At 37.0% G+C, this 16,242-nt stretch overlaps 1 protein-coding gene and 1 pseudogene across 1 annotated transcript in view; one reads left to right on the forward strand and one right to left on the reverse strand.

The window, feature by feature from the left end:
• The window catches only part of Cwf19l2 (CWF19 like cell cycle control factor 2), a 69,847-nt gene extending 58,156 nt beyond the window's left edge, over positions 1-11,691 (forward strand). Inside the window, exons 14-18 of the mRNA XM_051155867.1 lie at positions 1,727-1,843; positions 3,629-3,784; positions 4,892-4,972; positions 8,882-8,983; positions 11,380-11,691. Coding sequence (XP_051011824.1) covers positions 1,727-1,843; positions 3,629-3,784; positions 4,892-4,972; positions 8,882-8,983; positions 11,380-11,523 — 600 coding nt within the window. The 3' untranslated portion in view covers positions 11,524-11,691. The remainder of the gene's footprint in view (positions 1-1,726; positions 1,844-3,628; positions 3,785-4,891; positions 4,973-8,881; positions 8,984-11,379) is intronic.
• A 1,573-nt stretch (positions 11,692-13,264) lies between these two features.
• On the reverse strand, positions 13,265-13,704 carry LOC127197934 (ubiquitin-conjugating enzyme E2 variant 1-like; annotated as a pseudogene).
• Positions 13,705-16,242: the final 2,538 nt, after the last annotated feature.

Here is a 16,242-nt window from a genome sequence, read left to right on the forward strand (position 1 = left end):
ATTTAGATTTTATATGTTGCTAACACGAAGGTTTTCTATGTACAATAATCAAATATCCGGTAATGTATCAGAGACATTTATTTCAATAAACATGTTGGTAACTATTTTTCACATGGTGTAAATTAGTTTGTGGATGTGGTAGGTGTCAAATTCTAATTGTCACAGAAAAGTAAAGAATCAGGAAAATTTAAAAAAAATTTTTTTTTTAATTTAAAGATTTTTATGGGGGAATCAGGGGAGGTTGGGACTTGAATCTAGGGTTCCATCTTCTATTGAAAAAAAAAAAAAAACAGATTAATCATTACCCCAATTCAGATGGATATTGTCATAATATGAGGGCTGGAGGTGTCTTATTGAAAAGGTTTTATAGAAGTCCTCTCTGACGCACCAATGAATGAAAAGCCTTCGCAGAGAAGAGAAAGAAATAAGACTGGAGTGGCACTCCTTTAGTCTCAGTACCCTGGAGGTAGAGGCAAGCATATCTCTCAGGTTGAGGCTAGCCTGGTCTACAGAGAGAATTCTAGGACAGCAAGGCTATACAGAGAAACCCCGTTGTTGTTGTTTGTTTGTTTGTTGCATGTGGTTGTTTGTTTTAACTAGAAAAAAAGATTTGAGTGGATTAGTGGGAATGGATGGCTGAGGCTGAAGGAATGAGTTCTTGCTTCAGGGACTAATAGTTTAGGGAACATACATATTTATAGTATTCCTCATCATTCATATATTTTTGAATACTTCCTTCTATATAATAGAAAAATAGCTTCAAGTCAAAGGTCATCATATATGTAAATAAACAGAATTTTGCCAGAGAGGTAAAGCTATCCTGGGCTTGTTTTCTTTCTCTCAGCTGAGTAATGACAGAAGTTGCCTGGGTGATACACATAATTTAAACTGTCAGTAAAAGAAAACAGCTTTCCTCACAAAGGAACAATAGATGCTCTATTCTCGATCGAAATATGAATTACCATGGCCCAAGAACACCAACTTAGGTTACCCCATGTCCCATGTTCCAATGTGTTAAAATTTTCCTAATATTGTTAGCATAACATAATAAGAAAAATGAAAAAAAAAATCAAGTGACTTTTTGTGTGTATTAGTGAAAACAGGTAGGCAAGTTGTAGAACAGCTAGGAAATCTCATTATTCCAAGGCTTCTTGCTTTTTGATTGGTAGAAGTTAGTGCTCTGTCAGGGCTCCTGGAAGTTTTACATACTGGTCACAGGGGGCGTTACACACAGAGGAGGGCAATAAATGACTATTAGGGAGCTAAAGATTAGCTCAGGGTAACTTGGCTCTCGACTTGCACCATTTCAGACTCCACAACTGGAGTTCTGGCCACTTCATTAGCTCTAAACAGCACAAGATGCAGCTCCTGTTGGAACTTCCATTCATAAGATTTATGTTGTCATTTTATTTTCAAAAACTGTTGTTTTCAGTCTTTGTAAATATATAGTTTTCTTAGATAAAAGATCAGTGGGTATTGTTCTTTCTTGGGAATTCTTAGTCTTTAATGTCTATCAGTGGAAACTGAAACCTGTGCTCTAAATTTTTAGTTTTTTAGAAACCATTTCCATGATATTTTGAAAGTAAAAAAGTATCTTTGTGAGTATTAAAATAAAAATAGTTCTTTTAAATAAGTCGGCCTTAATACCACCCGTGATTTCACTACTGTAGTCTCATCTGTTACACCTATGACAAAATAACACATCACCATTGGAATTTGCCTCTAGGTTTATTTATGTTTACCCAATGTCCAGTCTCTTACTGAGGGCCACTGCCTCATCATTCCTCTGCAACATCATCAGGCAGCCACTCTACTGGATGAAGATATCTGGGAGGAGATTCAGGTCGGTACTTCAGTGTTCAATGTCTGCAGAAATCATGAGGAGGTTTTGCAAATTATTATAATAAATTCAAACAGGTTTGATATCTTTACTTTATAATTTGTAGTTGTCTATAGATCATTATGTTTCTATTTCTCATTTTATTTTTGTCACATTCTCCTGTTTTGAAATCTGTTATTTACTAAGCTGACAAAGTAATTACTTTTAAAAAGACAATTGGGTTTCTAATTAGTGCATTTTTCAGCTTGAGATAATTATTTTTATTAAATTGTAGCCAAAAAAGAAAGTTTCTGAGAATGAAAAGATGTGGAGTCAGAGGTTTCCAGTCAGCAGTTATTCTTTGCCCCCTGGCCCTCACTGCAATGGTGATTGTGCTGCCATAGCAGCTTCTGTTCTTATCTCTTCCCTTCATAACATACCCTGGCTTTGAATTCAGTTGTATGAATCAGTTACACAGTTTTATGTCGGTTCTTTGAGAGATTGAAAGGCAAAGAATGGATTAAATTGTTGCTGAATTATTTCAAAACCTCATAATGAGTAAGACAAAGTGTATTGTTATTTTCTTAAGTGCTGTGTTGTTACAGAGGACCCAGGTTACAGAATGTGGAATTGCAAGATTTCAAAAGAGATGACAGTATATACTAGTTTTTGCAGAATATAAATAAAGATGCCAAAAGAGGACATATTTGCCTGCATTTTGTTTCTGTGCATTTTAATTATTTGTACTCCCAGAGTTCATGGGTCAATTAAACTGTGTCAAAGGCCAAACATAACTAAGGTCACAGACAAATTATTTTTGATATGAAAAATTTTTCCTAATGGAAATTAAAGAGTATGGAAATTTGGTCTTTAGGTAGGACTATTATGAGGTGCATTTAAATTTTTATGAAAAATTGATTTAACAGAAAAAAAAATACAGTACAGAAAGCATTTAATCCCAAGAATCTTACATTATATATTTCTGTGAGAAATTAAGATATGTGGTGAAAAACTTAGAAGTGAATAAAATATTCAGTCCACTAGACAGTGAGCACATGAATACAACAGCATTATAGTTCTTCTTGAGAAAGGAAGAGCATCATTGCACATGGTGAAGAGTGGAGCACTGAGATATTTATAGCAGCGTAGCTGAAAAAGCACCATGTTTAGATTTTACTTCCAATTATGTGTGACACTCAAATTAATTATACTATTTATGCATCCATTTATTAGATACATTTTGAAATGTAATTTGACTTAACACGAAATATTTGAAAATGCAGAAGCTCTTTTTCAATTATTTTCTCTTTCTCTCTCTCTCTCTTCCCCTCCCCCCCCCCCCCCCCCCCCCCCCCCCCCGAAACAGTGTTTTTCTATGTAGCCTTGGCTTGCTTTGCAGACCAGGCTGGACTAGAACTCACAGAGGTCCACCCACCTCTGCCTCCTGAGTGCTGGGATTAAAGTTATGCACCACTATACCCAGCTTAATTCTTTTCTTTTTTATGTATTATTTATTACTAATAATACTGAATTGTCTTTGGATCTTATGTTTGGTAGAAAACATAATTTTCATCAAAACATACTTGAAGGGAAGGAATTAAAAAAAAAAAACTTGAACAACCACAAATTACAAATGGGAAAGATCTAAATTGTATAATATTCTTTTTTATGTTGAGCTTCAAGAATGTTTTTCCTTTAATGCAGTTGGTCATCTCAAATTATTCCATCTAGCCAGGAGTTTAAAACATTTGCAAATATGGAGAAGTTGTTGAGTATATATGCCTTTCATCTTTCTGCTCTTTTCTCTAGATTTTTCGGAAATCATTGGTAAAGATGTTTGAAGATAAAGGATTGGATTGTGTCTTTTTAGAGGCTAATATGGGCATGAAAAAACAGTATCATATGGTTTATGAATGTATCCCTCTCCCAAAGGAAATGGGTGATATGGCTCCCATCTACTTTAAGGTATTTATAAGCAGTTTTGTGTACATTCTTATTTTTTATACGTTAGTTTTGGTGGATATATTTGTTGTAATGTATTTTTTATATATCCATACCCAATCTGATATTAAAAAGTGAAGTAAAGCATAAAATATTCCAAGTATATTTCAGTATAAAGAATTTTGAACTTTTTGTTTAAGGAGGCTTGCTTAGAAGTATGAATGAGCAGCCAGGCACAATGATGCATGCCTGTAACCCAGCCCTAGGGGAGGCAGAGGGAGGCAGGTCTCTGCGAACTCGAGGACAGTCTGGTCTGTCACAGCCAGGGCAGCCAAGATTAGATACACAGAGAAATCCTGTCTCAAAAAAAAAATTATATATATCAAATAGTGACTTACAGTTTCTACTTTAACTTTGTTTTTAGTGAACTCATAGGTTTACTATGAAACACTTCCAAGTCATAACTATAAAATTGAACTCATGCAATTTTAAATAGGGAATGACAGCCTATATGATAGCTGAATGTTAATTTCACCTTAAAGTGTGTTTCATTAATGGTAACCCCCCCAAAAAAAGATTATTTTATAAATAATACCTATGCTACTTAACTTAAAAAGTCTTAAAATTCCATTTCTATGTATTTTTATCCATGCCTTTAAAAAAGTAGACTTTGGTTTTGAGAGTAATTTTTTTTTTACATGATTACTCAATTGTTGTATGGTATGAAATAGTTTTTAGTAGCCACAAATCATATTCCCCCTTTTGATGTTTGGAAGTCGAATAGTAAAATTAAATGAATTTCTTTGAGTAGATTTCTATGAATAAGAAATTTGGAAAATTTTACATTCACAGATCATGTTCTATCTTTAAATTGCTTAATCTTCACACTTTTTGTCACATAAAGTTGAACTGTTCACTAAAGAGTTAAGCGTGAATAAAAGAATATTGTCTTTGACTAAACATCAGGTTTTAAAAAGTTAAGTAATTCTAGATTTAGATCTTCTAATTAAGGCTTTCACCCATTCATAATAACAGTCTATCCGATATACTGTACCCTTCATTCACCTAAGAAACAAAGCAACAAAAACCCAGTTTCTTTGTGTTTTTGTTTTTCAAATGATTATTTCTTAGAAAGCCATATTGGATTCTGATGAAGAATGGTCCATGAATAAGAAATTGATTGATTTGTCTTCAAAAGATATTAGAAAGTCTGTAAGTAGTAATAAGATTTTTTCTAATATAAGAAATTTCTATTGTGTGGAGAATCTTTGTGAATGTCTACCTCTTGGTTGAGAATTAAGCTATGTTGCTGAGTAGGTAAAGATGAAGTAACTAGGGTACACATCGAGAAGAAAGTATATTCATTCGATCTCATTTGTAAAATGATCACTTGTTTATAGGGGGATTTCATGTGTTCAAATAAATCCTTCTTCCTGGTCCTCAACCCTTCCCTTTTATTCCCTATAATCGGATATGGTGGCCTTGCATTCTGCCTTGTGACATTTCAGGAGAAGGACATTTTTTTGTCACTGGTATTAAAATGAAAGAAACAATTTTATATGTACTTTTATTTGAGTTTGGCATGCTTTCTTTTTTTATGCTCATCTCTCTTTCTTCCCACTCCATTTTAAAAGAAAAAACAAAAATGAGTGTGTGTGTGTGTGTGTGTGTGTGTGTGTGTGTGTGTGTGTGTGTTCGTGTTCGCGTGTGATTGCACGTGAGCATCCATGCGTGTGTCTATGTCCTTGCCTTATACTGTGCAGGCTAACTAATTTCATACTCAAATTCTTTCATAAAATTGTAACGACAGCCAATATATTCCAAGTAGAAATTTTAAAAGAAGTGTATTTTTCATCATTTGCAACTTCTGGTCCATCTAGTGCAACTTCTGGTAAGTGCAACTTCTGGTCCATCTAGTGCTTAAGCTTGCTTTTTCTAAAACCAAGACTTAGGGTACTTTTACTAACAGATACAGAAAACAGGAAGCAGGAGTCTTACGTCAGCATTAAAAGTCTGAAACTAGGAAACATTGAAGCAGTGAGGTTTCATAGAGTTGGATTGTTTTGCTGTGTTGTTTTGTTTTTAACAGAGGCTCTTCAAAAGTTGCAGTAGATGTCCGTTGACCACTTTTCACTCTATCTCAGTGGGGGCCTGACAAGATTACCCCTATCTACATTGGCATGTCAATTGGTCTTGTTATGCTGTTTTTGTTCAGGTAGCCATATTGTTGAGATTTCTTGGATGTATTTTCTCTGTCGTGTCTGGGCCTCTGGCTCTTATAATTTTTTGCCCTGCTGCCAGGGACATTCCCTGAGCCTTTGGTATAGGAGTTGCATTGCAGATACATCACTTGGGATTCAGCAACCACAGACCCATCCTTATTCTCTGTGTTTTGACCACTTACGGTTCTCTGTTACAGTCCCTGTGTGTTGAAAAAAGAAATTTCTTTTATGAAAGGTGATAGCTATACTTAACTGTGAGTATAAATATTTAGAACACATTTTTTTTTTTTAATAAGCCATACTCTAATTAATAGAAACCCCAGTGCCTGGCTTGGGAAACCTCCCCTCAAGTTGTTTGTTGGAGGGTTACAAGAGCCTTCTAAAACAATGTAGGCAGTTGCCATTGCCTTTGCTTGCTTTAGGGAACTTACATGTCAGGCCCTATTACTGTGCACACTGTTAAAGAGTGATAACTAGAGTTTTAGCAGTTTTCCTTGTGATGGACAAGGCAAGAAAAGGAGAATGCTAACAATTACAAATATGCATACTCTGACGCAAGTGCCTTTGCCATATCTACAGTCGTACAACACTTATTACAGCAGGACTGCAGGTTTCACCTGCTGAAGCCTGGAAAACCGAATAAAGGAGAAGCCATGACAGAAGCTGTCATTTATGTAAATTCTGTCATCACAGCATTTTGGCAAGTACCTCAGAGGCACTGAGTGTTGATGTATATATTAGTTTTCTGTACTGCAGTGACAATGGCTTAAAATGTTGTGCAGTTATACTACACCACAGTTTGGAAAGTCATAAGTATGAAATACACTCTGTTGGGTGTCTCCTCCTGAAGAGTGTAAAGAGGAAGTATTTTTTAAATGGATTGGGGCTAAACCCGAGGCTCTATGCATGTAAGGCAAGTAAATTCCCAGTGAGCCTTTCTCAGCCTTAGTTTTTGTTTTGTTTTGTTTTTCCTTCAGCTGTCTGTAGTCAAGTCCTTGAACTTTCAGCCCTCTTATTTCAGGCTCCAAAGTGGCTGTGATCATAGCCCTCTGCCATCAGCTCTAGAGAAAAATGGACACCCTTATCTTCTCAATTTATGGAAGCTATCTGTATCTATGACTTGTTGCTTTCCACTGCCTTCAAAAGTTCCCTACTTGCCAACCTTTATAACTCAGGCCTGCTACTTCTTATAATTATAGTCATGATTACATTGATCTCATGTGAATACCCAGCATCACAATTTCACCTCAAGACTCTTAGCTTGTTCACACCTTGTTCCTTTTGCCATGTAAAGTAGCATATTCAGGGCTGTGGTTCCCAGTTCCGCTTCTTCCTGCATCCAGGCACACTAGGCTGAGAGGGATGAATAAATACATCTTTTAAAAAAATACATAACTATAGAAAAGCATAATTACATAAAATAACATTTTTTATTTATACTATTTTGTAGACTTATTTTTTTAAATTAATGTTTTCTGTTGGCCCTAATTTTATTTGATTTATAATGCTTCAAGAAGACTTCTTTGTTCCTACCATATAGCACTGCACACTGTAAAGTTGTACCTTCCTAAGCACTCAAAACCAAATATGTGTAGTTAAGAAAGAATATGTGGGTCATTGTCCAGAAGAATCAATGCTGATTGTGTGATGGTGTTAGTAATATAATACTGTATATTAACTAACATGTATGATTTATAATGATAAAATTTGGAACTTAGAGGAAAATTTACAAAGATACAAAATCTACTTAATGAGAAACTAAGGAATTAAAGCTGTTTTTAATCAGTGTGAATGTTAAAACTCTCTCTCTCTCTCTTTCTGTGTGTGTGTGTATGTTTGTAAAAAGAGATGGAGAAAGTGATAATTATAGAATGTAATATTATTCTTTCTATATTGATTAATAAGTAAATTATTATGGTAGCAGTTTTCTTTAACCAGCTCTCCAGTGACTGACACAGAGAGACTATGATTTATTATTAAGCTGTAAGCACTATGCTAGACAGATTCTGAGCTATTCTGATCCTAGGAACTTAAAAACCCACATAAAAACCAATCAGTTGCCAGTCTGATGATTCCTAGGCAGCTTCTGCTCTGTTAGTCTGTTACAGCCACGTGCTCATTGATTGCCATCTTGCCCTGGTGATGACTCCTCTCTCTCCAACTTCCTCTCCTGCTACATCTTCTCCTGCTCCTCTCCCAAACCCAAGCTCTGGAACCTAAAACTTCCCTACCCCTCTAGAGTCTTTATTTAGCCATTCAGGGATAATTGGGGAACATTCCTTATCAACACATGGTTACAAGAGATACTTCAATATTTATAATAATGTCCATGGCAGGGCAGTAACCAGATCTCAAGGCACTGAAATAATTTGTTAACTAAGTTAGACTTTCCTCCTACAGATAATAGAGAGCTGATCACAAAGATATTGTGAAATTAACTTGGTAATCTAAATATTGCTATATTTACCTCACCAGCTAGTGAGAGAAATAAAAATGATAAACATTTGTATTTGATAAGAATAATCATAGTGAAAATTTTATGTACCAGTTAACATATTCAGATATAATAACAAGCTTCCTCTTCCTAAGTAAAATATGAAAAACTATATCTTTATTTGTATAATCATAGAAAAATTATTCCTTTGCTATGTAAAAATATTTAAATACATTTTTTCTATTATCTCCAAGAACAGGTGAAAGTATTTGCTTTGATTGTGAGTTATTAGACTTGCCAAAGGTCTGGCTGGCTGGAAGGCTATCACAATGAATTCATTTCCTTGGGAAGTTAGGTCATTACAATTTTGTCATGTACATTATTCTGACAGATGATGACAGGGAATCAGAGCAAGAAGTTAAGCATAGCTTTCCCATTTCATTTGTGTTTTGTTTGTTTACTTAGGTGCCTAGAAACTTGCCTTACTTTGCTGTAGACTTTGGCCTTCAGGGAGGATTTGCCCATGTCATTGAAGATCTACACAAATTTCCTCGTTACTTTGGAAAGGTATATTCACAAATTTGATAAAGCCTTGGAGTCTAGTGTTTTGGTTAATACTTCCATTGTGAAAGAAAATTAAAACTTTGGATACAGGATATAAGAAATTGATGAGTTTTTATCTATATAAATTTTGGAGAGGGAGAGAAGTTAGGAACTAACAATAAAAATATACCAGAATATTCATGACGAATTAGACACATCCATGTGTGACCAGACATTTTTGTAGTGTGCTCCGTAGCTGTAATGTTTTCCACTGTAGTCAGGCAGTTTTGTCCTGAAAAAATGCTGACATTTACTAGCATTTGTGAAGGGCTTACAGCACGCCTATCTACTGCCCTAATCATCATCTAGTGTTCACAATAGCTCTGCTGTCTAGATTTTGATACAATATTTGTTGTACAGAAAGGAAAAATCAAAACTACAGAGAGGTTGTGTAACTTGCCTAGGGTTTTGTGCTAAGTGAGAGAACCAGATGCCACAAGTTATAGTTAGTGCAGAGAATAGATGGTTTCAGCTTTGCATTTATAGTTAAGGTTCCATCCAGGAAAAGTAAATGACTAATTTCACAGTTAGGTTCTGGACGCATATGAAAGTCCCAGTCATTTGATTGCCAGTAGTTTCTTTCAGGTAAGGAAAAGAAAATGCCTTCGTAAGAATATATTCCTTAAATTAGAGATCTTCTTAATAACTGTCTAAAAAACTGAAATAAAATTAATACAGCATTTCAAATTGGCAAAATGAATCTGGACCTAGCTCAGAGCTTCTTGTACCACCTCTTTGTGCCTGTGCCTCTAGAGAGGGGGACCTTAATGAACTTGCTAAGAATTCACAATTGCCCACCCTCTTCTTTCTCTACCCTACTCTTAATTGCATGAAATCATCTTCTGCAATAAATAGGGATGTGCTAGGAGGAAACAGAGCTCCATTGCTTTGGATCCAGAACTTATTATGTTCTTTAATGTAGCCATGACATACATCTTTCAGTTATTGCTTATAAACTCTCCCATAGCCCAGGCTGATCTTTAACTCACCACATAGCTGAGGATGTTCTTTAGGTCCTCATCATCCTGCCTTTACTTCCTGATTGCTGAATTTCCAGGAATGAACCACCGCACCTATTTTTTATGTAGCCTTAGGGATCAGACCCACAGCTTCATGTATGTTAGACATATACTCTACTACTTTACTGAGATATGTCCCCAGCCCTTGTTTGAGAAGTTTACAGGATTTTTGGTTTTTTGTGTTTTTTTTTTTTTTTTTTTTCTTGTAGCATTAACAAAAAACAAAACAAAAACCAACTTGGTTTTCACTTCTGTGAAAAATCCTGTTATTATTTTCCTGGAGATTTCTAACTGATCTCTCTTTCTTTCTCTTGGTTTTGGAGACAGGTTTTCTATGTGTAGCCCTGGCTGTCCTGTACTTGCTTTGTGGACCAGATAAACCACCTGTCTCTACGTGTGGAGAGCTGGGATTAAAGGCCTGTGCCACCACGCCTGACTTCTTCTTTTTGTATCTAGAGAAAAGGACATCACTAGCACATTGTTTTACTTTGAAATTTCTCATTGGGAAAACTGCATCCCCTTCAAATATTACTCATGTATTGTGGTTTATGTAATACATTTTTAATATTGAATAGGTGGTTTCCTCATGCTACAGAGCATGCCTTTCAGGAAATACTTTGGATCCGTCTTTGACTTGCTGTCCAAGAAGTTGCTTGGAGAACAAGAGGAGGTTTGAGAAATGAACTCTTTTGCACTAAGAGAATTAGAACCTGTCTTGCACTGTCACTAACATAATCAGCAATCTAGAGACACTTTTCTACAGATAAAAACTTTCTCAGACTTTACTGTTTAGGTGGAGTGATGTTAGGAAACTCTTGGACTAGATCTGAATTTGTCCAGTTTCTCCTGAGGCCACATGCAAAGTACTTTCTTAGTGACAGGTGGTTTCTTTTTTTGATTTATTTACAAATAGGGTTTTGTTGTTTATCTCAAGTGTCTTAGTGGCCTGCTGTATCAGCTCCCTTTTTCCAATGTATAGCTGACTCTTTTGTTATTTTTGTTTTCACCACATATCCATATTCTCTTAGGAGCTCTTTGTTGACATATTAGTTATTATGACCAAAGAAAATAAATTTCACTTTCTTCCTCTGTTTTTCTACCATTAGATAGATATATTAATGAGGAACCAAGAAACATGTTGATTCACAGGAGACACTAGAAGGACTCAGAGAATTTGCAGTTAGGATTAGAAATAAGGTTTATTTGCTTGAAACTAGTATGAAATATTTGTACATTGTTGCAAAGAACTACTTAATATTATATTTATTAGCATAAGTGAATAGTTCCATTCCTTACTACATTGTTCATAATATATGTTCATATTTTTCTTCCACTTTAAAGGAAATCATTGGTGGTATGCTGGATCTAGAGCCCAGGCTGTGGAGGAAGGGGATTCGAGAAAGCTTTGAGGACCAGAGGAAGAAAGCATTGCAATTTGCTCAGTGGTGGAAAACATATGATGTCACCAACAGTAAAAGCTGTTAAGTGTATGTCATGTCTCATTTCCTCTGCTGAGCCCAGTTTATGTCTGTTTACATCTACAAACAACTGTGCCTTGGGACCTACGGAAAGCAGCAGTAGCTGGCCACTCTAATCACTGACATCCATGTTAGGTCAAATTGTTTTCTTCCTCGTGGCTCCTGGAGACCTGGTTTCAGTAATGTAGAGTAATAACAAGCACATCAGGAGTATCAGCTCACATTAGCTTCTGTGTCTACTTCTGACTGTTCCCTGTTACGCAGTTACTCTAGAGAAGGACTTGTTTCTAGAGATCTGGCAAGGTTCCAGGGGAAACCGGATCTGCTTCCAGGTAGAGTCTGCCACCCAGCTTCTTTTCTGCTTTTTAAATAAGATCAGAAGAATTCAGTACTAATTGAAATTTATTTTCATAGCTTTGTAGTATCTTTGTTAAAGAAAACAATTAAATAATTAAGTGATAAGGAAATATGCATTTTAAAAATTTTCTGGACCTTTAAATAGTCTGAATTTTGGTAATGTTAAATAATTATTCTAATCTGGAGGTGATGGCACATGTCTGTAATCTCATCCCTCTGAGAAGGAGAGGCAGGTAGATCCTGAAGAGAATGAGGAACTTGCCAGTGAGCCAGGAGGTCAGGCACAATGGTCTGCAAGCATAGTGACACACAACTCCTCTGGGTCCCTGCAGAAGGTCTGAGGAGCAACATTGAAACCTGAGTCTGCAAGGTCAAGGCGTTGCCTTCAGCTGTCAGGTTCCCCATCAGAGCCAATGGGTGGCCATCATGAGAGCCCTATTCAAACCTCTTCAATGTTTAAAGGCGAAGCAATTATGGGTAAAGGAACCAACCCAGAACTGTGTGTACTCAGGACTCTGTGCATAGCCTTTTTCTAGGAGGAACCACCAAGGACTCTGAGGATTAGCCAGTCCTGTGACTGACTGATCATCTTGAGACCTGAGCTCAAAGCTCATGGGCTGGTGGAGATGGCAGGGCCAAGGACCTGGCACTCCCTTTCCAGCCTGGTGGCAAGTGAACAGAGGTGGTTTGGAGCTAAGTGAGGGAGGCCAGGTTATTCCAATCTCATCTGATGGCTTTTGGCCACAGCAAATTTTAGGTGGTAATGGGCAACAAGAAATTTGAGGAGAGGGAAAGCAGCACCGTTTGATAAAAGTGGGAAGACAGGAAGCCCTGACTTCCTCAACCATGGCCAGTTTCAAGGGAGGGGAGAGTTGCCATCTAAACTTTGGCCAAGGATGGGCGCAGAGCAGTGGGAACTATGGTTTGGATGGGGCATCACGTAAGACTTAACAGAGCAGGGGTGCAGCCAAAGCATCCCCAAGATCAGCAGTAGTCCCACAGCTGCCACCTAAAGTCTTCCTATCTATTCTAAGGGCCATCACACAGCAGGTGGGCAAAGACAGACCCACTCCATGTTCCAGTAGCAGGTGTTTTTGTGACTTGTTCAGAGTTGCATTAGCTGTGCCCACAGCTCCCAGAGGGAACTGATTTCAATACAGAACCCCAGAAGTTAAACTAGGCAGACAGCGGTTACACTCGACAGATGTTACACAACACAACTTAGGTATTTCAAATGGATAAGAAATTAGTATCAGAACAGCGCCTGAGGATGAAGTCTGAATGGAGCTTCCTCTCCAGTACTTTGAGGTCTACAGATATATCTAGAAAATTCACTACTGTGTAAAATGAAGACTTAGGTGGATGGGGAGGGGAAGCCAAGGCCCTGGTGACTAGTTGCTGTAACGCTGTCCTTCTGGCAGCTGTGGCCACTTCCTGTTCTCTTTTGACATCATCAAGTGTGGAAGTTCCTGCCGGATGACTTGGATGCTGTGGGAATGTTGCCACTTCACCAGCACAGCTGTGGTTCGTGGATTCAACACTCCATTCGAGCTACTCACACTGCTTGTATTGACTTTTGTTACAGATCTTACAGATGGGGGTGATTCTGAGTATTTAGGCCCACATTCTATTTTAAGGCTGTATATTCAGTTTTCACAAATAGTTTTTGGAGGCCCAATTATCATCCCTGTTCATCTTGTAAGCGTCATTTCTTTGTTGTCCTCTACACCCTAGCTAACTGTTTGTCGCCCACTCGTTTCTGGCCTTCCAGCTCTTCCAACAGTCGGAAATTTCGAGGAACTTTTATTTCCAAGCTTGTGGTGGCTGACATCTTGTGTCATTGTTGCATGAAGCTATTGACAGTGTGTTCACCTATTGGCTTTGTCTCAAGTCTTATGTTCATTTTTATAATCGATATGCTAAAGTATTTGATTATAGAGTACTATATTATGTGTTGATACTTCAAAAAATATAAATATTCCTGCCTTAATTTTTACTGAATCTGTAGCATGTCTATCACAACTAAATTCCTGGCTTTGTCTTGGCTCCAGTTGCTTCTTGATGCACAATGAATTTCTAAAATCTTAGTGGTTTGTAATAATAGCTATTATTTTGTAATTTATGGTTGGGACTTTTAATGATTTGCTTTTCCTTTATGATGTGTAGGTCCTTGGCTAAAATAGTTAAAATATCTGGAGATGACTGGCATTGTTTGTTGAGGGCTTCTGTTCACTGCAAATATTGGCTCTGGAATGTTCTATGTGGTTTTGTCACTTACATGTCTAATGTCTCGGCTGGGGAACAGCTGGAGATCGCCTAGTATAATTTTTTTCTGTATATGATATTTTCAGGATAGTTGGATTTCCTTTCTTCCCTAAAACTCCCTAGAGCAACTATTCCAAAGGAAAGATACAAGATGAGGAATGTGCTGGTCTGTAAGGCAGAGGACAGATTCTGATACAACTTGATCAGAATAGGTATTATGTTTGCCAAACTTAACTGACAGCCTGTCTACAGTTAAGAAGAGGGGTCGGGCTGAGTATGGTATGCCAAGCCTTTAATCCCAGCACTTGGGAGACAGCAGGCCGATCTCTGTGATTTCATGGCCAGTCTAGTCTACATAGTCAGTTCCAGGACAGCCAGTACTACATAGAGACCTAATCTCAAAACAAAACAAAAAGGGAGGTCATAATAAGAGAAATGTGAAATAATGTTTGTTCATCTTTAAGTTGTTACAGTTTATTCTCTGCCTACAAATTTACATGTGTCTCCTGTGAGGCAGAGGCAGGAGAATCACTCTGAGTTCAAGGCCAGCCTGTTCTACACAGGACATTCAGGACTACACAGAGAAACCCTGTCTCAAAAAGAAAAAAAAATGTGTGTTTAAATCCTCCTAAGAAAGCCTCATTGTAGTGAGGCTTTAGTATCAGGCTTATGGCTTATGGTCTCTTCTCAGCAAGATGTAACTACCGAGGAGTTTTCCATTCAGTTTGAAGACCTGTATATATACTTAAAGATGCAAATTGTCTACCTCTCCTTATCCATATATGCCGTTAAACCTACAGCAGTTGGCATATGTTACTGTTTTATGTATTAGAGCCTCAGTCTGTTCTTGAGAAAGGTCTAGCTCTTTTCTTTGTTCTTCGTACTCTTAATTAGCTGATTTGACTTTCCTTTTGCATAAGAAATTATTCAAGAATTATGCCTGGAGATAAAGATTGAGTGATTGTATTACCCTCTTGCCTAAAACAACCACCAGATGATATAAACCAAACCATGATTACCAGGTAAAGAGAAAACAAAGTTTAGTGATTACTAAGAAACAGGAAACAAGTGAAATGAGCCCTCTTAAGTTCTGTCCTGTGCTGTGGTTCAAGGTGGGGGATACAGGAAAAGCCTACTTGCACTATTCAACCCGAAGAAAAGCAGTTTTGAGCACAGAGAGATCTAGACCACATAAAGGAGAGTTTGCTGAACAGAGTTCTGCAAGGAGGCATCTTTTAGTATATGTATGAGGAGGCTTTCTTTGGCTAAAGATTAGCTTGAGAGAGTTAGTAATAACATTTTTTTATTTGCTAGAATGTATAATCGCATACTTGACTGGGAATTGGGGAGACAGTTAGCACATACCATAGACTAATAGCCTTGGTAGGTTAAAGTTATTGCTTCAAGTCTAAGTACTGATCTGGTTTTTGAGAAACATCCTAAAAGTAAAAGGCAAAGGTATCAAACTTTCCAAGCAACTTATTTGCACTCTAGAGCAAAGCTCAAAATATTAAAATGAATATTTTCATTAGAATATGTTGAATGTCTGAAGTCCAACCAAAAAAACAACCATGCAAAGCACCAAACTGGCAACTGCTTGGGTAAATAAATGTTTTTTTCTTAAGAAATACTTTACTATTTAAAGAAAAATAATGAGGAATTTATACCACCCAAAGCTAAAATTACAAATAGTAGTGAAGATGTGTAAAAGGAAGGAATGGAAGTTTTATTGTTATAAGATTGCTGCTCTATTGAAGTGTTAATAATTTTAAATATAGGCTTTTGCAAGTTAAAATTACAATATAAAAAAGTTAAAAATATAAATTCTAAAGAGGTCCTTAAGATTAAGAGAAAATATAGGTCAAAAGGACAGTAAAGCAGGCACAAAACCTTCAACCTACAATTTGTCCTGACAGCATGATGTGCTGGGGTAAATGTTGCACAGAAATTGTGGGGGTGACCAACCAATCACTGGTCCAGTTTGAGATCCATGCCACAAGAGGGAGCCCACCACTCTTACTGCCTAGGGGACCGGAAACCAAAGGGTGGATGATCCAGAGACTTATAATAGAATCTACCACACTGGGCATTGAGGGGGAGATTG

Source organism: Acomys russatus, chromosome 14 (assembly GCF_903995435.1).
Source record: "Acomys russatus chromosome 14, mAcoRus1.1, whole genome shotgun sequence".
NCBI lineage: Eukaryota > Metazoa > Chordata > Mammalia > Rodentia > Muridae > Acomys > Acomys russatus.